Genomic DNA, 22,535 nt, shown 5'->3' with positions numbered 1-22,535 from the left:
CAGGCTTCAGGAGGACACAGACAGACTGGTGAAATGGGCAGACACATGGCAGATAAAATTTAACACAGAGAAGTGTGCAGTGATACATTTTGCTGGGAAGAACGAGAAGAGGCAATATAAACTAAATGGTACAATTTTAAAGGGAGTACAGGAACAGAGAGACCTGGGGGTGTATGTATACAAATCTTTGAAAGTGGCAGGACAAGTTGAGAAGGCAGTTAAAAAAGCATTTGAGATCCTGGGCTTTATTAATAGAAGCATAGAGTACCAAAGCAAGGAAGTTCTGCTAAATCTTTATAAAACACTGGTTAGGCCTCAGCTGGAGTATTGTGTTCAATTCTGAGCACCGCACTTTAGGAAGGATGTTAAGGCCTTAAAGAGGGTGCAGAAGACATTTACTAGAATGGTACCAGGGATGAGGGACTTCAGTTATGTGGAGAGACTGGAGAAACTGGAGAAGAACAAAGGGACCTTGGAGTGCATGTCCACAGATCCCCGAATGTAGCAGGTCAGGTAGATAAGGTGGTTAAAAAGGCATACGAGATACTTTCCTTTATTAGTCAAGTCATAGAATATAAGAGCAAGGAGGTTATGCTAGAACTGTATAAAACATTGGTTAGGCCACAGCTCAAGTACTGCTTACAGTTCTGGTCACCACATTACAGGAAAGATGTGGTTGCACTAGAGAGAGTACAGAGGAGATTTACAAGGATGTTACTAGAGCTGGAGAATTTTAGCTATGAGAAAAGATTGGATTGGCTGGGGTTGTTTTCTTTGGAACAAAGGAGGCTGAGGGGTGATTTAATTGAGGTGTATAAAATTATGAGAGGCCTAGATAGAGCGGATAGGGAGGACCTATTTCCCTTAGCAGAGGGGTCAGTGACCAGAGGGCATAGATTTAAAGTAATTGGTAGAAGGATTAGAGGGGAGCTGAGGAGAAGTTTTTTCACGCAGAGAGTGGTAGGGGTCTTGAACTCACTGCCCAAAAGGGTGGTAGTGGCAGAAACCCTCAACTCATTTTAAAAATACTTGGATGAGCACTTGAAGTGCTATAACCTACAGGGCTACGGACCAAGTGCTGGAAAGTGGGATTAAACTGGATAGCTCTTTGTCAGCCAGCACAGACACAATGGGCTGAATGGCCTCCTTCTGTGCCTTAACTTTCTATGATTCTAAACTGAGGTTGTGCTTCTTAGAACAGAGAAGGTTAAGAGGCGATTTGATCGAGGCGTTCAAAATCATGAACAGTTGTGATAGAGTAAATAAGAATAAACACTTTCCAGTGGCTGAACGGTCAGTAACCAGAGGACACAGATTTAAGATGATCGGCAAAAGAACCCAAAGGTGACATAAGGTAACATTTTTTTATGCAGCGATTTGTTATGATCTGGAATGCACAGCCTGAAAGGGTGGTGGAAGCAGATTCAATAAGAACTTTCAAAAGGGAATTGGATAAAAACTTGAAGAGAAAAAATTTACAGGGCTATGGGGAAAGAGCAGGGGAGTGGGATTAATTGGGTAGCTCTTTCAAAAAGCCGGCACAAACACAATGGGCCGGATGGTCTCCTTCTGTGCTGTAACATGCTATGATACTAAACAGATGCTGCCGAGATGAGATTTTTCAAGAAAATGCTAGCACGCCCTGAATGGAGAGATAATGGCAGTGCCGAGAACTGCAGACAACCTGGTCAAATGGGAACTAAAGAACAAGAATCGGTGTGGATGCAGCAAATACCAGACTTTGAAGCAATGAATATAAGCCATTGCATTCCTGTAGTGACAAAGACCTGGGTCTCGATTTTAGGATGGCCGAGTGGATGCGTTGCTCAAATCGGGGAGTCCCGGAGCAGGTCGGGAGCCCAGCTCCAACCTGCCCACTTCCGGGTTCCCCTTAGATGAGCGCGCAGCCCCCGCATGCGGGACTCCCACTGGCAATTAAAGCTGACGGGATCCCACTTAAAGCAATTATTTAGATAGTTCAGGTCGTTTGCAGACTTGATTGACATGATATTTTAGGAAGGGTGGGACTTTCATTTCAACAGAGCCTGTTTCCCGTGTGGCTGGCTTCCCATGGGTGCAGGGTGTAATCGATAGCACCCATATAGCAATATGAGCACCTCCACACGAGCCAGGACTGTTCATCAACAGGAAGGACTATCACTCCATCAACACTCAGCTCATCTGTGACCACCGCAAGAGATTCCTTCACGTGTGCGCCAGATACACTGGCAGCTGCCACGATTCCTTCATCCTCCAGGAGTCCAACATGCCGCCCCTCTTCCACGCACCCAACACCCGCAAGTGCTGGCTCCTTGGGGACAAGGGATACCCCCTGCACATGTGGCTCATGACACCTCTGAGGAACCCCACCACCGAGCAACAGTGTCACTATAACGACAGCCACATCGCTACCAGGTCTACAATTGAGCATGCTATAGGGGTGCTCAAGATGCGCTGCACAACATGGCACAACACCGGAGGAGGCCCCATCCATATCTGCCACCCATATTGCGGAGGAAGAAGAGGACGAGGAGGAGGAGCAACCCATGGGCAGAACTGCGGCTCACCTGGTTGCTCGTGAGGCCAGGGAGTCACTGACATGTGAACGGTTCTCCTAACATCAGACAGTGTGAAGAGTCCAGTCCTCACCACCTGGACAGAGGAGCGGCCACACCAGCCCCCTCCCCCACCCCCTGCACAAAATAGTCGTGCGACTACACCTACAGCCACTGTAGAGTGACCCAATGGGTGGCATCAAGTGTGGGTGTTCATTGTGAACCTCATGAAAGAGAGTTATTGCACAAGCCAGTCAAGAATGGGCAAGTAGTGGTGATAATAATAAGATTTACTGTGAATGGAAAACAAAAGAAATATAAATAAAAAACATGACAAACCATCAAACACCCTTGTGCATCCCCGTTGTGCTCATAAAACCTTTGGCTTAAGCTTCCTACTACTCATACGTGATGCATCCCCTGTGGCTGCAGCAGAGGTAGTGGCAGGTTGGGTGAGGGTGACCGTGAAAGAGATGCATCAGAGGGTGAGTATGAGACAGAGCCATGAGATTGTATGAGGATTGGGTTGAGTGGCAGTGGTGGGATGAGTACTGGGGAGGTGAGTAAGTGCAGGTAAGTTGAGGATGAGGTTTGAGTGGGTGTGAGGGGTGATGTGATAGAGTAGTGTTGGCAGTGCAGAAGGAGATGTGGGGTGGGGGCGGTGATGTGGCAGACAGAGTGTTGGGGAATGAGTAAAAGTACTCACTTCGGCTGACCTGGTTAGGTCATTGAAGCGCCTCCTGCGCTGTATGCAGGTGCGTGGTATGTTGGTGGTGCTGGTGACCTCCTCTGCCACCTCGAGCCAGGCCTTCGTGGTGGCAGAGGCAGGTCACTTCCTCCCGTCGGGCGGGTGGAAGAACTCCCTCCTCCTACTCCTCCTCCTCCTCCCCCCATCCAGTAAGACTTGGAGTGAGGCATCATAAAACCTTGGAGCAGCCTTCCCCCTGGGCTGCTCCATGCTGTAATTTTGCCTATTTTCTGCAGCATCAGTCAGTGGAGGACTGCCCCTTTAAATAGGGCTCCTCCAGCTGACAGCCTATGATTCGGGTGCGCAGTCCGCCGGCTGCGCAGCTTTCCAGCGCGAAACCCGGAAGCCAAGGTAAGTGGCTTCAATTTACTTATGATTGCATACCAAACCCACTGATTTCACTGGGCGCGTTACCCATGCGCCCAGTCGATCCCCCGCTGCCAACCCGCCTCCCTCCTAATATCGGGCCCCTGATCAGCTATGGTTGCAGGTAAATAATTGGACTAAGATGACAATGTGCTATTAATAAATTAATCCATAAGGAAAACATTCATTGTATGTTTAGTTCAAAAGTGCTTGTCTTAATTCTATAATGCTGCTTTCAAAATAATGGGCTCGATTTTCAGACCCCCGAGCCGGCAGGTTCGTGGCGGGGGGGCTCCGAAAATCAGGGATTCCCGGAGCGGGTCCGGAGCCCAGCTCCAACCCACCCACCTCCGGGTTCTCCAGTGACACGCTTACGTGCGCGCGCAGCCCCCGCATGCAGGACTCCCGCCGGCAATTAAAGCCAGCGGGATGCCACTTAAAGTAATTAAGTAGGTAAGTAGGTACTTCAGGTCGTTTGCAGACCTGATTGACCTGATATTTTAGGAGGGGTGGGATTTTCAACTCAACTGAGACTGTTTCCCGTACTGGGGGAAACACTCCCAGTTGAAATGGATATGTTGTAGCCACCAGCCTGTGGCAGCTGCAAAGGTCCATTTGACAGATGGTGGGGGAGACCCTCACTCATTGCAGGAGGCCACTCTGTCACTTTGGACAAAGTTTGGCCTCCACCACCCTCTTCCTAACAATAAAATTCACAAACTTGCACACTTACTCCGGTGTGCAGACACATTTACCTACCTTGCTGACCCCCTCAAACGTACATCTTCCGGATGGGGGCCGCCGTAGCTGCAGTCATGACCTCCTCGGAGGACGAACAGCATCACCAGCCTCGCCAGCCTCGCCGTCCACCTCTGACACGTGGAGCTCCACAACACAGTGTTATGACACATCCACCTGCACAGCAGGAGGGAGGGCAACCGCAGAGAGAGCTGCGTCGCAGAAGGCACTACCCTCACCATAGGGTCTACAGACCGAGGCTCAGCCTCCTGGACCTCTCTGAGCAGCAGTGCACACGGAGGCTCAGAGTCACTCGACATGCAGTCGTGGACATCTGCAGCCTCCTTCATGCCAAGCTGCTCCTGGCTGGCCCGAGCACCATCTTCTTACCTGTCAAAGTCCTTCGCATCCTTCCAGGGTGCCAGCGGGGACATTGCCGATGTCTCTCAGTCGTCTGCACAAAAAAGCCCTGCAAATATACCTACACCCACTCTGCAGTGACACAATGGGTGGCATCAGGTGTGGGTCTTCATAGTGATCCTCAGGAAAGGGCATTATTGCACAAACCAGACAAGATTCACAAAGACATGGCAGTAGTGGTGACAATACAATATGTAATGTGAGTTGATCATAAATTAAATATAAGTAAAAACCATGGCAAACCCTCAAACACCCTTATGCATCCCCTTCATGCTCATGACACATTTGCCTTACGCTTCCTACTGCATATATGTGATGCATGCCCTGTGGCTGCAGCACAGGTAGTGGCAGGTTGAGTGAGGGTGACCGTGAAAGAGATGCATGAGAGGGTGAGTATGCGATAGAGCCATGAGATTGTATGAGGATTGGGTTGAGTGGTAGTGGTGGGATGAGAACTAGCGAGGTAAGTAAGTGCAGGTAAGATGAGGATGAGCTTTGAGTGGGTGTGAGGAGTGATGTGATAGAATATTGTTGACAGTGCAGAAGGAGATGTGGGGTAGGGGCGATGATGTGGCAGACGGAGTGTAAGGGAATGAGTAAGTGTACTCACTTCGGCTGACCTACTTAGGTCATTGAAGCACCTCCTGCACTGTATGCGGGTGCGCGATATGTTAGTGGTGCAGGTGACCTCCTCTGCCACCTTGAGCCTGGCCTCCGTGGTGGCAGAAGCAGGCCACTTCCTCCCGCCTGCCGGGGAGAAGATCTCTGTCCTCCCCCTCCTCCTCACCCCATCCAATAAGACCTGGAGTGAGACATCATTAAACCTGGGAGCAGCCTTCCCCCTGGGCTGCTCCGTGCTGTAATTTTGCCTATTTTCTGCAGCATCAGTCAGTGGAGGACTGCCCCTTTAAATAGGGCTCCTCCAGCTGACAGCCTACGATGCGCCTGCGCAGTCCGCCCACTGCGCAGCTTTCCAGCACGAAACCCGGAAGCCAAGGTAAGTACCTTCAATCAAGCTGCGATTGCGTGCAAAGCACCCTGATTTCACTGGGCGCGTTACCCACCCGCCCAGTCGACCCCCCGCTGCCAACCCGCCTCCCTCCTAATATTGGGCCCAATGTATCAACATAATGAGTTTAATTCCTGTCAAGTGTTTATGGGAATAGTTGCTTATCCAAGTCAGTTTGGTTGAACATGAGTAAGATATTAACTAACAGGTGAAAATAAGAAGTCTGAAAAGCAGCAATGGAAAACAAAAAATTGCTATCCTGGCAATCCAAAGCCTAGGTGGATCTTTACACCCTTTTGAGTAGATGCAGGCTGCTAGCAGTGTTAAATGTACTAGCATAGACACATCAGACAGGCCTACTGGATTAAACTACTAAATTCAATATGTAGTCAAATGAAAACTATGGCCATTAGACGGCTAAATAAATTATTCCATTTCCCCTCTGGCAAATATTAATTGCTCATTTTTTCTCCGGACCACATACAGAAACTTCTCGCTACAAAGAAGAAATGTAGAAAAACAGCAGCACGCATTACTCACTGGACTGTCAGCAAATCAAGTCACTGGGGCTGGTAGAAGCACAACCTCAACCCCCTACAGGTGTGCACTAAATCCTGGTACATTTCTACTTGATGCATGCTGAATAATGCAGTTCTTGAAATCATGCAACCCAAAAGAAAAGGAATGTGCAATGAAAAGTGATTGCATAATTCAATGAAGATCACAACATATCTTATTTGTCAGCCCCTTACAATCTCATGATGGATAATTTTTGACTTTTCCAACAACAAGAATTTTAAAAAGCCTGAGGGTGCTTTCTAGCAGCATATATAGTAGTTTAAAGGAGTACTACCATCCTTGGGATAATGAATAGATGGATGATTACACAAAAGACTTACCAGAGCCTCATAAGATGAATTCTGCCCCTGGAAGGACAATTTATCTTCAGTCCTCTGATCAAGATTAGTCAAATCCTGGGAGGGAGAGAATCCTGCAGTAGAAGTGGGGAGCATGCCCCTCGACTTCCCAGGACCTCAGGCCAAATACCCAGTTTATCTGCCAAGAAGCCCCATGGCATGGCAAGATTCACTATTATATTGCCATCGAATTGGATGCTGCAGATACCTAGACTACCAGGCTCATCATGATATTAGATGGAATAAGGAATTCAAATTGTAAATAAATTAATACTGTCATTATTTTCGAGCAAAGCCCAGGGACAAACATAGAATAAGCAAACCCATTTTAATACAAAATAACAAAAATCCAAATGCCAGCTGTATTCCCTTAATAGAAATCTAAACTGGGTAAACAATTGCATTTTTGCTGATATTTGAATTATAGTCAAATTCGAATCAATTCAGTGTTTCCTGAAGCCAATTTGAGTTGGTACTCATCTGTATAACCTAAGCTATTACTAACAAGACGGGTATCTTCTGTAGCATCTAATGTGGATAGGTGAAAAAAATATATATTTTATTCCTATTTTAATTTTAAAGCAGACCAGAATGTTTGGCAGGAAGTACAGGGTGAATATTGTGAAAGTGACATCATAGTGGAGGTATCAGATTGGATTTGTTTGCAAGACCATCTCCAATTTATATAGACATAGTCAAATCAGCACCAGAATCAAATCTACCCTAAAAGTGGGCCTGGCTAAAATCAGCACAAATAAATCAGTTTAATTCACACAATATCATCAGACGTTGGATTTTGCTGGGTATTAGATCTGGTCTGGCCTTCAGTTCTTAATAGAAGTGAGGTATTTGAACCAAAAAAAAGTAGCTAAAATATCTCTTTGATAAAGTGCTGTGGATGTAATGTGTGGGTCGCTACTAATGAGGTTTGAATGTGCATCAGTGTCTTTTATTATTCTTACCTGGTAAACTGCTCCTGCAAAGCTTGCATCTGAGACGTACTAATTTCAGACTCCAGTGTAACTTCACGTAGTCGCTTTTCGGTCTCAAGCCTTAAACATCTCTCTTCCTTCAATTCATGCATCAGCTTCTCACACTGGAAAATGCAGTGGATTTCACTTAAGAATATGTCAAAAAAGACTATTTTTATTAAAGACACAACTTCAGAAAACAAAAGGATTATCTCTGTATATTCTAGTCACTTAATGTTTTACTGTAATTTTGTTGGTGATTTTATGATTACAAAAATTAAAGCATTGCCTATTAATATATCGCTTCCATTTGGTTATATGTTGAACAGATTCAGAGAAGGAATTCACATGAAAGGTACTCTAATTACTGATGGGGTGTTCTTCAGTGATGTCAGGAACAGCAAAAATGTGGTCTAGAACAAGGGGAAAGCCTCGTACAATCACTGAAAGCATTCAAAACAAATATTTTAATTGTAGGCAGTGCAAACCACCATTTATTTTATTCAGTGGAGATAGATTGAACATGTTTCTTACTGCAAAGCAAACAGAATAGGTCAATAGATTACTTCAACATCAAATTGTGGGAAAATTGGTCTATGAAATAGAAGAGCTACAAGATTGTAACTAGCAGCTAATAGAATAGATTCTGCACTAAATTTGTACATCCCCTTTGATGGTCTTTTGTTCTCCTTAAAAATGAGAGCATAAAAAAAGTGACAGAGGTAGAAATAGAGATTGGACAGTGCTTCTTAAGGACATGCCAATTCTAAATGGCTGCTGATCAGGATACTCTCTAATGTTTAATTTTCCATCTGGCAATTTTATTTCCTTTTTTTCTCTGCTGCTGCCTTTTTCTGTCATTATTTTCTTTTTCAGCCATAAGTGGTTTGGTCAATACAACACTGTAATACTCTGACAGGAGGCACCTTTCTCCAGGGTAGGACTCTCCTGCTAATTTCTCTCCCCTACCTCGAGGTTCTGCCCTGCAGAAGGGTACCTCCTGTCAGAGAACCAAACTGCTGCATTAACAGCAGCCAGGGAAATTTCAGCAGGTAAAACTATTCAGTCCCCAAGCTGATGGAACTCATGGTGCAGCTGGCAGGACTGGGGGACTCCAAAAGGGGAAAAAAAAACAAGCAAATAGAGAAAAATCATGAGAAGAAAAATTGGGAATAGGAAGTAAGAACTCAATGATAAATTAGCACATGGCCCTGGCTTGAAATGTAAAATTTCAAAAGGAATTCTTGCATGCAATAATAGAGAAAATAAAGATTTAAATAAGGATTTTTTACTTTTTCTTTTTAAAATATCTTTCTCTTCTCACTTTCTTAAATCCTCCCATTCCCTGACAAGCAATGTGAGCAGGTAAATTGCTCCAGGGGTTTTCCCAGTGTTAATCCTGAGTTAGGCTTTAAAAGACGCATAATAGCAGCGTGGGTGATTTTTCTTCTCTCCTCATGGGAAACACCTGGCTTTTCAAATATCTGAAATTTTATCGTCCAAAGCTAAACCTTAAAGAATACTGAATTATCATCCATGCCTTTGTTACCTCTAGACTCGACTATTCCAATGCTCTCTTGGCCTGCCTCCCATCTTCCACCCTCCATAAACTTGAGCTCATCCAAAACCCTGCTGTCCATATCCTAAACTGCACCAAGTCCCGTTCATCCATCATCCCTGTGCTCGCTGACCTACATTGGCTCTCGGTCCGGGAACGCCTCAATTTTAAAATTCTCATCCTTGTTTTCAAATCCCTCCATGGCCTCGTCCTTCCTTATCTCTGTAACCTCCTCCAGCCCTACAACTCTCAGAGATCTCTGCGCTCCTCCAATTCTTGCCTGTTGCACATCCCCGATTTTAATTGCTCCACCATTAGCGGCCGTGCCTTCAGCTGCCTAGGCTCTAAGCTCTAGAATTCCCTCCCTAAATCTCTCCGCCTCTCTATCTCTCTCTCCTCCTTTAAAATGCTCCTTAAAACCTACTTCTTTGACCAAGCCCCTGTCCTAATATCTCATGTGGCTTGGCATCAAATTTTGTTTGATAATTGCTCCTGTGAAGCACCTTGGGATGTTTTACTACATTAAAGGCGTTATATAAATGCAAGTTGTTGTTGTTGTTACTTCAAACTTTCATTAAAAAAATTATTGATTTAATTTTCAGGCAAGCCTTTCAATGGGCACCCAGCAATCTCGGCCATAGCGGGCAGGAAGCTGTTTAAATATGCAAATCTTGGTCCTAAGCCGGATGTAGGACCCCAATTGCAAATGGATGGATCATGCATTATGCACACTGGGCCCAGTTGCAGGCGTAGTAACATAAGAACATAAGAAATAGGAGCAGGAGTAGGCCAATCGGCCCCTCGAGCCTGCTCCGCCATTCAATAAGATCATGGCTGATCTGGTCCTAACCTCAAATCTAAAATCATGTCCAATTTCCTGCCCGCTCCCCCTTTACTTCTGGGAAACTGTCTATTTCTGTTTTAAATTTATTTAATGATGTAGCTTCCACAGCTTCCTGGGGCAGCAAATTCCACAGACCTACTACCCTCTGAGTGAAGAAGTTTCTCCTCATCTCAGTTTTTGAAAGAGCAGCCCCTTATTCTAAGATTATGCCCCCTCGTTCTAGTTTCACCCATCCTTGGGAACATCCTTACCGCATCCACCCGATCAAGCCGCTTCACAATCTTATATGTTTCAATAAGATCGCCTCTCATTCTTCTGAACTCCAATGAGTAGAGTCCCAATCTACTCAACCTCTCCTCATATGTCCGCCCCCTCATCCCCGGGATTAACCGAGTGAACCTTCTTTGTACTGCCTCGAGAGCAAGTATGTCTTTTCTTAAGTATGGACACCAAAACTGTATGCAGTATTCCAGGTGCGGTCTCACCAATACCTTATATAACTGCAGCAATACCTCCCTGTTTTTATATTCTATCCCCCTAGCAATAAAAGCCAACATTCCATTGGCCTTCTTGATCACCTGCTGCACCTGCATACTAACCTTTTGATTTTCTTGCACTAGGACCTCCAGATCCCTTTGTACTGCAGTACTTTCCAGTTTCTCGCCATTGAGATAATAACTTGCTCTCCGATTTTTCCTGCCAAAGTGCATAACCTCACATTTTCCAATATTGTATTGCATCTGCCAAATCTCCGCCCACTCACCCAGCCTGTCTATATCCCCTTGTAGGTTTTTTATGTCCTCCTCACTCTCTACTTTCCCTCCCATCTTTGTATCATCTGCAAACTTTGATATGTTACACTCGGTCCCCTCCTCCAAATCGTTAATATAGATTGTAAAGAGTTGGGGACCCAGCACCGACCCCTGCTGAACACCACTGGCTATTGGTTGCCAGTCCGAGAATGTACCATTTATCCCAACTCTCTGCTTCCTGTTAGATAACCAATCCTCCACCCATGCCAGAATATTACCCCCAATCCAGTGATTCTTTATCTTGAGCAATAATCTTTTATGTGGCACCTTGTCGAATGCCTTCTGGAAGTCTAAATACACTACATCCACTGGTTCCCCTTTATCCACTCTGTACGTTATATCCTCAAAGAACTCAAGCAAATTTTTCAGACATGACTTCCCCTTCGTAAAGCCATGCTGACTTGGTCCTATTAAATTATGTTTATCCAAATGTTCCGCTACTGTCTCCTTAATAATAGACTCCAAAATTTTACCCACCACAGATGTTAGGCTAACTGGTCTATAATCCTTAAAGGGACCGCTGCAGGCCACTCAGGAAAAGGTAAGCTTTTGTGGGTTTTAAGATTTTTGTGGGACCAGGAGGAGCATGAAAATTTTCTGGCTCACTGCCAGGCCATTCTTGCCTGCCTCGGGATTGGCTTTACGGCCCCCCCGCCCCTGCCAACAGGCCTGGCATACCAGCCTACTCCATAAAGAAGCCAGCCAATTTTCAACCATCCAAAACTGGCAAGCTATAGCGCAGTGCCTGTTTGCACCTGCAGCTCACTGGCTGAATACAAATGAGGCCCAAACCCGAAAATGTTTCGAGCTTCCTGATGATGGCTTTGTGGACGCCCCGTGCACATTTTGGGCACAGATTGGAAATGTCCAAAATAGTATTTAAAAATTGGTAACATTAGGTTTTTTCCCTTCAATATCTACAGCTACAACTAAAGTGTGATTTTGTTAAGTATTGTTCCAATATAATTTCTTATTCTTCGCATTCAAAGTATTAATTTTCTACATCCATTTTCAGTCGAACAATTGGCTCATTATAAATTCCAGGTTCTTAAGACTTGGATTTAGTGTTCATTTGTGAATAGTAATGAACAACTTTGTTGTTCAAGGCCAAAAAATCATACTTTGTGCAGCAATAACAGCATCTGTAAATGAATGCTATAATGGCTTGAGATTTTCCACACTTAGGTTTATTGAATAAAAAGTACAGCGTGATTGTTACTGTGTATAACATTTTATTTTGTTCATTATTAATCTCAATTAATTTATAATGAAGCTTCAAAATCATCTAAGATTTCTCTTATCGGTGATGAATTTCCTTGCTGAGACTGTACCAAATTTCATATCCATACTTATTTTAAAATAGTCTGCACAATAATTTTTTGCCAAACACACTAGGGGTGAAATTTGTCTTGGGTGATAGAGCAAAACAGGCAAGAGCGAATCAGCAGACATTTCTTTTCCATGGAAAAATTCCTAACAAGTTTTCTGACAAATGTTATTCCATACATCTTATGCCAGATAGCATCAGCAATCTTGCACAGTAATGTACATATGAAACTTAATGTTAGTAAGTCAGCTGTTACACAACAAAGGCCTTTGCAACATTAATTGCTACCCACATAAAAATGAAGTATATTTTAGGTTATGATACAAGGAATGCAGTTGGTTGAGTTTGACAAAATATTGCAACTAAATTGTTTATATACAATCATTACGGAATTAAGAAAAAACAAACTTGCAATTATATAGCACCTTTCACATCCTCAGTATGTCCCAAAGCACGTCAAAGCCAATGAATTACTTTTAAATTGTAGTCACTGTCGTTATGTAGTAATCACAACACTGTGCACTGCAAGGTCCCAGAAACAGCAATGATACAAATTAATTCTAAGTTCCTTACAATCATTGTTGAACGGAAGTCCAATGTGTCTTTTGTTCTGAAGTTAAAATTGATTGTAGTTTATGTTGTGCAGTAACAGAAGTGAATAAGTAGCTGCAGAGACTCCTTGTTAAATTTGATTTTTGCAATCGTCACTGAGCCAGTTTCAAAAAAATTGCACACTCATCAGATGGATTATCGAATATTTAGATATTTATTATACCAGCTGAGTGGCTCACAAGCTACTTGAGAATCATTAAGGGATTATTACAGGTGTGTGACTGGCTGCTTCTTTCGTCACAACTAAGAAAATCACATTCTAAGGAAATGCACACTTCAAAAACCTTATGCTCCATTCACAGATCATAAAGTATGACAAAAAATGGTATATTGCCCACTTTTTTTTCGAGCAGAGGAAAATATAGCTCCCAGTGGCAGGGAGCAACCCATATTCATTTAAATGTTTACTCCTTTGCTTACAAGATCACTGACTAACAAATATAGCAATCTTTATACTCAGGATTGATTTCCCAATGGACAACAATTCAATTTTTCCTTCCAACTATTTATCAAATTGTACAAGAGGTATGTGTGGTTAATCATTTTGGGTGCAATCTCACATATCTTGTACCTTACTGAGTAATGTATACATTGTTCAAATATCAATTATATGTTTACAAATGCAAGTAAAAAAGCTTTTTCCTTGTTGTTTTCTGTTGCTACTTTACAAATGCTGCCTATAAATCTAGCAAACACTGTTAATGAATAATGTGGTTTCATTGCAGTCTCATGTCTGTAATCACTGCACTATAACAAGCATCTACATACATTTGTTAAATGAGACCTTCTGAAAATGATACAGGTGCCTTTAGTCCCTTATCCCTGAAACTCTAAGACTTGCATGTACATACTCTATAGATCTGTTGAAATATATTGAACTTAAAGCAGTCACACAGTAAATGACATTTTATTGGACAGATTAACTCCTAAAATATTAAGTTCTTGCCACTTTTATGGGTATTTATGAATCATTTTAATTTTAGCAAATCAATTTCCTAAATGCCAGGTTTCAAATAAAATCTCAAATGCAAATAAAAATATACAAAACACTGCTACAAGTATACCCTTACTTCCTATCAATCTCATGCTGTGGGAGTTCACTTTCATATAAACAAATTAAAACTCAAGGAAATAGAACACATGACAAGAACAATTTTTCTTAAATAATAAATGTATTCCCACTTCAGCCAAAGAAAATAGAGTGAAATTAAATGGGCAATGCCACAATCCCTGAATAACTGTTCTAAGTCACTGAAAAATTACCAAACTTTTTAATGCTCTGATTAGTAATCCTAAATGCTTCCTTTAATTCATTTTTAATCTACTGCAATACTGCATTTTATATCAAGCCATTAATTTCTGCTAGCTCAAGTTAATGGATAATTTCACCTTTTCTTCAAAAAATTCACAAGGGATCTATTATCATAATCACATCAACTCTGTGTAAATCGCATTATTGACACAAAGAAAATTACACCAAGTATAGCATGAAATTAACTGAAACTAAAGCAAAAGAAACTGAAAGCACATTTTTATCTCAATTACATCCTGGTTAAAGGCCAGGGCAATCCAACAATAGTTTAAAATACATTCTGTAAGCTGCCAATATTTATATTATCAAAAGCAAAATACTGCGGATGCTGGAAATCTAAAATAAAAACAGAAAATGCTGGAAAAGCTCAGCAAGTCAGGCAGCATCTGTGAAGAAAGAAACAGGGATAACGTTTCAGGTTGAAGGTTCTGATAAAAAGTCTTCAACCTGAAACGTTGGGCCCGATATTAGGAAGGAGGCGGGTTGGCAGCGGGGGGGTCGACTGGGCGCGTGGGTAACGCGCCCAGTGAATTCGGGGTGCTCCGCACGCGATCGCAGCCTAATTGAAGGTACTTACGCCTGCTTCCGGGTTTCCCGTTCCAGACCTGCACAGCGGGCGCACTGCGTACCTGCACCACAGGCTGTCAGCAGGAGGAGCCCTATTTAAAGGGGCAGTCCTCCAATGCTCCTCCTGCAGCAAAGAACCATTTTTGCAGCATGGAGCAGGCCAGAGGCAAGGCTGCTCCAAGGTTCTCTGACTCCTCACTCCAGGTGCTGCTCGATGGGGTGAGGAGGAGGAGGGAAATTCTGTTCCCTTCTGATGGGAGGAGGTGGCCATCCTCGGCCACCAAGAAGGCCTGGCTGGAGGTGGCCGAGGAGGTCACCAGCAGCGGCAATGTGTGCTGAACCTGGGTCCAGTGCAGGAAGCGCTTTAATGACCTAACCAGGTCAGCCAAAGTGAGTATACTTATGCATTCTCCCACACTCCGTCTTCCACATCACCTCCACCACCACACAACTCCTTCTGCACTGCCACCACAAACACTCTCGCATCACTCCTCACATCCACTCAACTATCATCCTCACCTTGCCTGCACTTACTCACCGCCCCAGTCCCCATTCGAACACTACCACGCAACCCAATCCTCATACAATCTCATGGCTATGTTGCACACGCACCCTCCCATGCATCTCCCTCACGCTCAACCACACACACATCAATGCATGCAGCGGGTCACCATGCAACTATCACTCAATCACGCTTCTGTGTTTTGCCATGATAGGAGAAGAGATGCCAGGAGCCCGGGAGAGGGCAAGGACCGGAGGGGGTCCACAAGGTAGGTAAATGTGTCTGCACACCGGGGTTGAGGTTGCAAGTTGGTGATTTTTTGTGTTAGGAGGAGGGTGGTGGAGGCCAAACTTTGTCCAAAGTGACAGAGTGGCCTCCTGCAATGAGTGAGGGTCTCCCCCACCACCCCACCTGTCAAATGGACCTTTGCAGCTCCCACAGCCTGGTGGCTGCAACATATCTATTTCAACTGTGAGTGTTTCCCCCAGTATGGGAAACACGCTCAGTTTGGATGAAAATCCCACCCCTCCTAAAATATCCTCCAAATCAGGTGTGCTAATGACCTGAAGTATCAAAATAATTGGTTTAATTGGGATCCCGCCGGCTTTAATTGCCGGTGGGAGTCCCGCATGCGGGGGCTGCGCGCGCATCTAAGCGCGTCATTGGGGAACTCGGAAGTGGGCAGGTTGGAGCCGGGCTCCGGACCCGCCCTGGGAATCCCCAATGTTCGGAGCCCCCCCGCCACAAACGCACCCGCTCGGCCATCCTAAAATCGACCCTAAAATGAGGTGTACGACTTGCAGCCGATCCACTACCTCCAACTGTTTTTCCACATCTAGTATCACATCTGGTCACTGCTGTCCTGCCATGCTTCTAATAGGGTTTTCCCATTAATGTGACAGCCAGTGATGCCAGAATACATCATGAACCATTTTAGGTTTCCCTGTAGTTCCATGCTCTAGATACTGGGTGACACTGTAGAGCAGTGGAATTCTCTTCTCAGCTCTAAATGTCGATGCCACAATGGATTTCTACTGTGCAAGGTGAGTAATCAGGTGAGAACTTTCGTTAAATTTTAACTTTTTATTCTTATTCCAACTACATTAATAATACTAACTTCTGCCAGTTTCCCCGACTCCAGGTAATACCTTCCTCAAAATGCATTCTTTGCCCTTCTCTGTATAGCCTCCAGACAATCCCTAACATTCCCTCTCCACCTCGAGAGAATTTGCAGCTTAATTTAATTCTTCACCATGAATTTAGCCCTCAGCAGCTTATATATCTCAATGTTTCTTACTAATGTATTGGATTTTATTTAGATTATGAGCCCTGATCTTGCCCACCCCTCATAGAACCCCCCGAAAGTGCTTTTATCCCCAGTAGTAGTTGCATCTACAGGGCAGCATACTGACCCCCTCTCCACTTTGAGGAAAGTTGGGGCCTGCTGCATAGAAGGCCCATTTAGCACTCTTGCCCACCCAAATAAGACCCATTTACCACCACCCTGTCCTCCCTTTGGCTGAGATCGAAGTCCGGGTCTGCTTTTTGAAAGTCCAATTCACACGCATCCCCGGCTGAGAGAGTAAGCTGGCCTTCCCCCCTACATTTGCACCCCTGCCATCATCGCTTCTCCTCTCCCCATCCCACTCTTCTTTCTCCGCTTCCCCCATCCCCCTCCCCCCTCTCTCCCTCTCCCCACACTGGCCGTTTTCAGTCTCCTCCTGCTAAGGTAATTTCCCCGCCTTTCCTTCTTCATTGTCATTTCCCATTCCCCCTCCTCCCGTTACCCACCTTCTTCCTTCTCTCCCTTCCTATCCCCTTGCACTCTTCACTCCCTCTCCCCCCAGGTCCAACTATCCACTCTCTAACCCTGCTTGAGCTAAATACTGCACCTGGTCTTGACTCCCTGTGTGTAATGCCACGGGCAATCGACTAGTGAAAATTAATCAATAACCAAACTTTTCTGCTACGCATTACAGAGTACACAATACTGCCAACCTCCTGAGGACAAAATTCATAAGATCAGCATTAATACAATGAATCATTGTTTAAATTTGTAACTGATTTAGTTTGATGTTTACATGATTTTTTTCTTTCTAAGAAGGGGGGCTCATTTCTGCTTAACTTCTCCCCCACAACACAAATGAAATGGAGAACTCACTGCATCGAGACACTCACCGCTGCCTCCTTATGAGCAGCAACCCTAACTGCCCCATCGTACTCTCCACATCCAGCCCCCACCACAAACACCGTTTCCTCGCCATCAATTCCATCCCCCTCCCTGACCACTGAATCAGACTGTTCACAACCTCAGTGTCCTGTTTGACCTCGAGCTGAGCTTTTGACCCCATATCCTCTCAATCACAAAGACCGCCTACATTCACCTCTGTAACATCACCCACCTCTGTCCCCACTTCAGCCCATCTGCTGCTAAAACCCTCGTCCATGCTTTTGTTACCTCCAGATTCGACTATTCCAATGCTCTCCTGGCTGGCCCCTCATCTTCCACCCTCCGTAAACTTGAGCTCATCCAAAATTCTGCCGCCCGTATCCTAACTCTGTGAAAAATGTTTATCTTTCATTGGCTGCTGCAAGGGCAGCTGAAGAATCCTGAGTGGAGCAGGCCCAGTTCCAGCTCTGCTCATCGCCAACCAGTATAGGCAAAGGGACCTAAAACAGGCGTTAGGACCTTTACATATGCAAATAAGGGGCCCAATGCCTGTTTTAGGCAGCTACCAGCAACGTCTGAAAAATGGCGCCAACAAATTTAGCAGTGGTCCGAACGCACGTGTAGATTGGGCACGGACCATCCCACTGCTAAATTTATCATTGCACCCGTTTTACAAGGGAAAAATGGGAACACCACATACCAATTGCTGCTCTAAAGTGTTCACAAGACCCATAAATAGTATAATGGTGTGGATGTTCCTCTCATACTACACTATTCTGAGTGGAATTAAATAAATAAATGACATTAACGTAAATGTAACATAGACGTCCCTGAAGATGAGAAATATCTGGATCATTGGTACAGATTCATCCATCTTGTAAAATATTAGGTTCAATACTAAAAACATACTAGGTACCAAATTATTAAAATTATTTCTTTGGAATTGATGGTAAGTGACACAAAAGTATATCTCATATCAAGCTATTAAATCATTATAACTGTGCTTTAAAAGAACAATAACTCTTTATGTCCACTCTTTAAGCTTGAACTAAAGGAAAAATAAGAAAAAGCAGAATCTCTTCGATATACAGTTGATTCTATCCAATTTGTTTTTGGGACCCATACAAAAAGCAGGTTATAGAAAAGGGTATTTTATTTGGTTTGCTTTGAGTTGAAGGGGAAGATTGGTGTACAGGGCACTTGCCTGTTATTGAGCCAACTAGCAGCAAACAAAATCTTTACCTGATGGTCTCCTTTTATTAAAGAAAATCATATATTTATTTGACTCTTTTTTAAAAAAACATAAATTTTGGAGCTGGCTGGAGATCATCAAGTAAGATTTCGTTCACTGCTAGATGGCTCAATAACAGGCAAGTGCGCTGAAGACTTGTGCTCCAGAACTAGCTGCGCCTCTAGCCAAGCTGTTCCAGTACAGCTACAACACTGGCATCTACCCGACAATGTGGAAAATTGCCCAAGTATGTCCTGTCTACAAAAAGCAGGACAAATCCAGTCCGGCCAATTACCGCCCCATCAGTCTACTCTCGATCATCGGCAAAGTGATGGAAGGTGTCGTCGACAGTGCTATCAAGTGGCACTTACTCACCAATAACCTGCTCACTGATGCTCAGTTTGGGTTCCGCCAGGAACACTCAGCTCCAGACCTCATTACTGCCTTGATCCAAACATGGACAAAAGAGCTGAATTCCAGAAGTGAGGTGAGAGTGACTGCCCTTGACATCAAGGCAGCATTTGACCGAGTGTGGCACCAAGGAGCCCTAGTAAAATTAAAGTCAATGGGAATCAGGGGCAAAACTCTCCAGTGGCTGGAGTCATACCTAGCACAAAGGAAGATGGTAGTGGTTATTGGAGGCCAATCATCTCAGCCCCAGGGCATTGCTGCAGGAGTTCCTCAGGGCAGTGTCCTAGGCCCAACCATCTTCAGCTGCTTCATCAAAGACCTTCCCTCCATCATAAAGTCAGAAATGGGGATGTTCGCTGATGATTGCACAGTATTCAGTTCCCTTCGCAACCCCTCAAATAATGAAGCAGTCCTAGCCCACATGCAGCAAGACCTAGACAACATCCAGGCTTGGGCTCATAAGTGGCAAGTAACATTCGTGCCAGGCAATGACCATCTCCAACAAGAGAGAGTCTAACTACCTCCCCTTGACATTCAAAGGCATTACCATCGACGAATCCCCCACCATCAACATCCTGGGGGTCACCATTGACCAGAAACTTAACTGGACCAGCCATATAAATACTGTGGCTACAAGAGCAGGTCAGAGGCTGGGTATTCTGCAGCGAGTGACTCACCTCCTGACTCCCAAAAGCCTTTCCACCATCTACAAGGCACAAGTCAGGAGTGTGAAGGAATACTCTCCACTTGCCTGGATGAGTGCAGCTCCAACAACACTCAAGAAGCTCGACACCATCCAGGACAAAGCAGCCCGCTTGATTGGCACCCTAAACATTCACTCCCTTCACCACCGGTGCACTGTGGCTGCAGTGTGTACCATCCACAGGATGCACTGCAGCAACTCGCCAAGGCTTCTTCGACAGCACCTCCCAAACCCGCGACCTCTACCACCTAGAAGGACAAGAGCAGCAGGTACATGGGAACAACACCACCTGCACGTTCCCCTCCAAGTCACACACCATCCCGACTTGGAAATATATCGCCGTTCCTTCATCGTCGCTGGGTCAAAATCCTGGAACTCCCTTCCTAACAGCACTGTGGAAGAACCTTCACCACACGGACTGCAGCAGTTCAAGAAGGTGGCTCACCACCACCTTCTCAAGGGCAATTAGGGATGGGCAATAAAAGCCGGCCTCACCAGCGACGCCCACATCCCATTAACAAATTTTTAAAAATCATCCTGATGGGAGTCCTTTGCAGACCAGCCTGACAGCCACTCAGGAGCTGCCCAATCTTGAGAGAATCTATTATATGGTTTTTCAGAGCCAGGCAGCTCCAGAATAATCTTAAGTTGCATCCTTGCTGTTTGTAACACAGTCACTCCAAGTGCTTGTAATCAACATTATTGGAGCAACCTTGCAGAAAGGAAGAATTGATATTTTAAATAAAGTGCAGCAGAAATATCTGCGAAGAGTATGATTTTCTTGTATGAAAATGAGAAATACTTTGAACAAAATTTGCTTGCTCTACAATTTCCTTCTCCATTAAGGGAACACAACTATATACTTATAATTTTATATTATTTACTTAAATAGTTAAATCACAAAATGCACAGTAAGTTTGTTAGGCAGAGAAATAGAGTTTGTTGGTGCATACCAGTTTCTCTGCAGCACAGACTGAGCAGCTGGTAGACACAAAGTTGAGGTGCTGTGGTGCCATCACTGGCAGGAGGGTGTAATTACAAGGTGACAAGTTTACATAGGCAATTTCCGTTAATAATGTGGACATAGGAATTTATAATGGGAAAAAATGACAACAAGGTGAGGTTTTGTAGAGAGCAAGTGCTCTCTACAGAATTTTTTTTTTCACACCTTCTTTCTGTATTACTCTATTTTCAAGGTCATTTTTGGAGTAATTTAGCCACTTGAATGATTTTCACTATCTTGAAATCTAAACAATAAGGTACAATTTTAAATAACTGCAATATAAACAAATCTGTTCTCAATGCAATGGGTGATGAGCTAAAACTAAGGCCAAATAATCAAACCAGTAAGGTAAAGTAATCCTTGAAAGACATGTCATGCATAGATTTTAAAATAGTGACATAAGTTATGACATGAAAATTGATAATCATCTTACCCTTGTTGTTGCATTTATGCTCGGTGGATTTTACATCTAAATTTAAGTAGGATTACATAATACTCATCACTTAATCTACAAAGGACCGTTAAAGGCTTTGTGGAAAGATTGTGGATAAAACACTTTTCTGCAACATTTGAACACATATGTATATACACATATTATATATACACATACACATATTATATACACCTCTGTCATGAACATATCCTTTTACAACTATTTCTAACTCCCTGATGAAGACCAGTAGTGGCCACTTTATTGAAACACTGTCCTCAGTGAGTAACAAATTGCTAATTTTAATGCCTGAAAACACATTTGTGAAGGAAGGTGCCTTCAGGGTTAGGAGTTCCTTAAAAAAAGTACAAAAAATTAATTTAGTGCAATTTAGAAGATACGTCAGTGCTATCAGTAGGATGTTAGCAAAGCAGAATGGCATATAGAATTTCCGTATCATATCTACTTGAATTGTAAAATAAAACAATTTTTGGTTTATTGTCCTTATTACAAATTTGGGTTTTATTAGGGCAAAATCTTTTGAGCTGTATGAAACTAAAGCAAAGTTCTATTGCATATAGAGCTGCTACTGGTAGTTGTCACATTGAGGTGCCAAATTAAGTATCATGGAGAAAACAGATCATGTAACATTAAAGCATATTGGCTTAAGTATGATTTTTCCAATCCTGTATGGTACCAGCACACTAAATAAGCCAAATGATAACATTGAATGTGATTTATCTACTCAGTCAATCCGTGGGTCCCCTGTGAATAGAACATCAATCGACTCTTGAACTAATGGGTTTATGTTTCATTATTTATAAGTCTTTTATCTTCAAATTACATTCTATCGTTTAATATTTTTGCAGGAGCTCATTATTATCTCAGGACAGTACAGTCTTCTACTATTTAGTCAAGGAAGGACGACCAGTGGTTATAAAAGAAATAAGCTGATTTTTAAAAAATTATATTTTTGTTTGACAATGATGGATGGACAATAGACATGTTCCAGAAAGCGATCAACAGCTCTTGAAATGCTATATTTTTTTGAAGAATAGGTCTCACAACGATATCAGAAAATGAAATGTTCTTGCTCTCCTCTGATAAAACCTAGATAATTCTGAAGGAGTTACAAGTGACCAGAATCTGGTTCAATCAGAATTAATTGCTCTTGTCCAGTTTAAATGAGAGCACCTAAAATTGGGGAAAAAAGCATAGGCACTGCAATTCTAGGGAGAAATATACCCAACACTGATCTTCTAGGGGGAGTCGGTGGGACCCACGGGACACCCACCCAGGATCTGCAGTGGGAGACCTGGTCCATTTTAA

General features: G+C 43.6%; 1 protein-coding gene across 6 annotated transcripts in view; it reads right to left on the bottom strand.

Moving 5' to 3' along the window:
• Positions 1-22,535, bottom strand: part of LOC137323595 (nck-associated protein 5-like) — a 555,766-nt gene that overhangs the window by 310,868 nt on the left and 222,363 nt on the right. For all 6 annotated transcript variants that reach the window (XM_067987260.1, XM_067987261.1, XM_067987262.1 and 3 more), the window contains one exon: positions 7,716-7,849. In XM_067987260.1, the coding sequence (XP_067843361.1) occupies positions 7,716-7,849 (134 nt within the window). The remainder of the gene's footprint in view (positions 1-7,715; positions 7,850-22,535) is intronic.

This window comes from Heptranchias perlo, chromosome 7 (assembly GCF_035084215.1).
Source record: "Heptranchias perlo isolate sHepPer1 chromosome 7, sHepPer1.hap1, whole genome shotgun sequence".
In the NCBI taxonomy this organism is placed as follows: domain Eukaryota; kingdom Metazoa; phylum Chordata; class Chondrichthyes; order Hexanchiformes; family Hexanchidae; genus Heptranchias; species Heptranchias perlo.
Note: the sequence above shows the minus strand (reverse complement) of the source record. Positions and strands in the feature narration are given on the sequence as shown.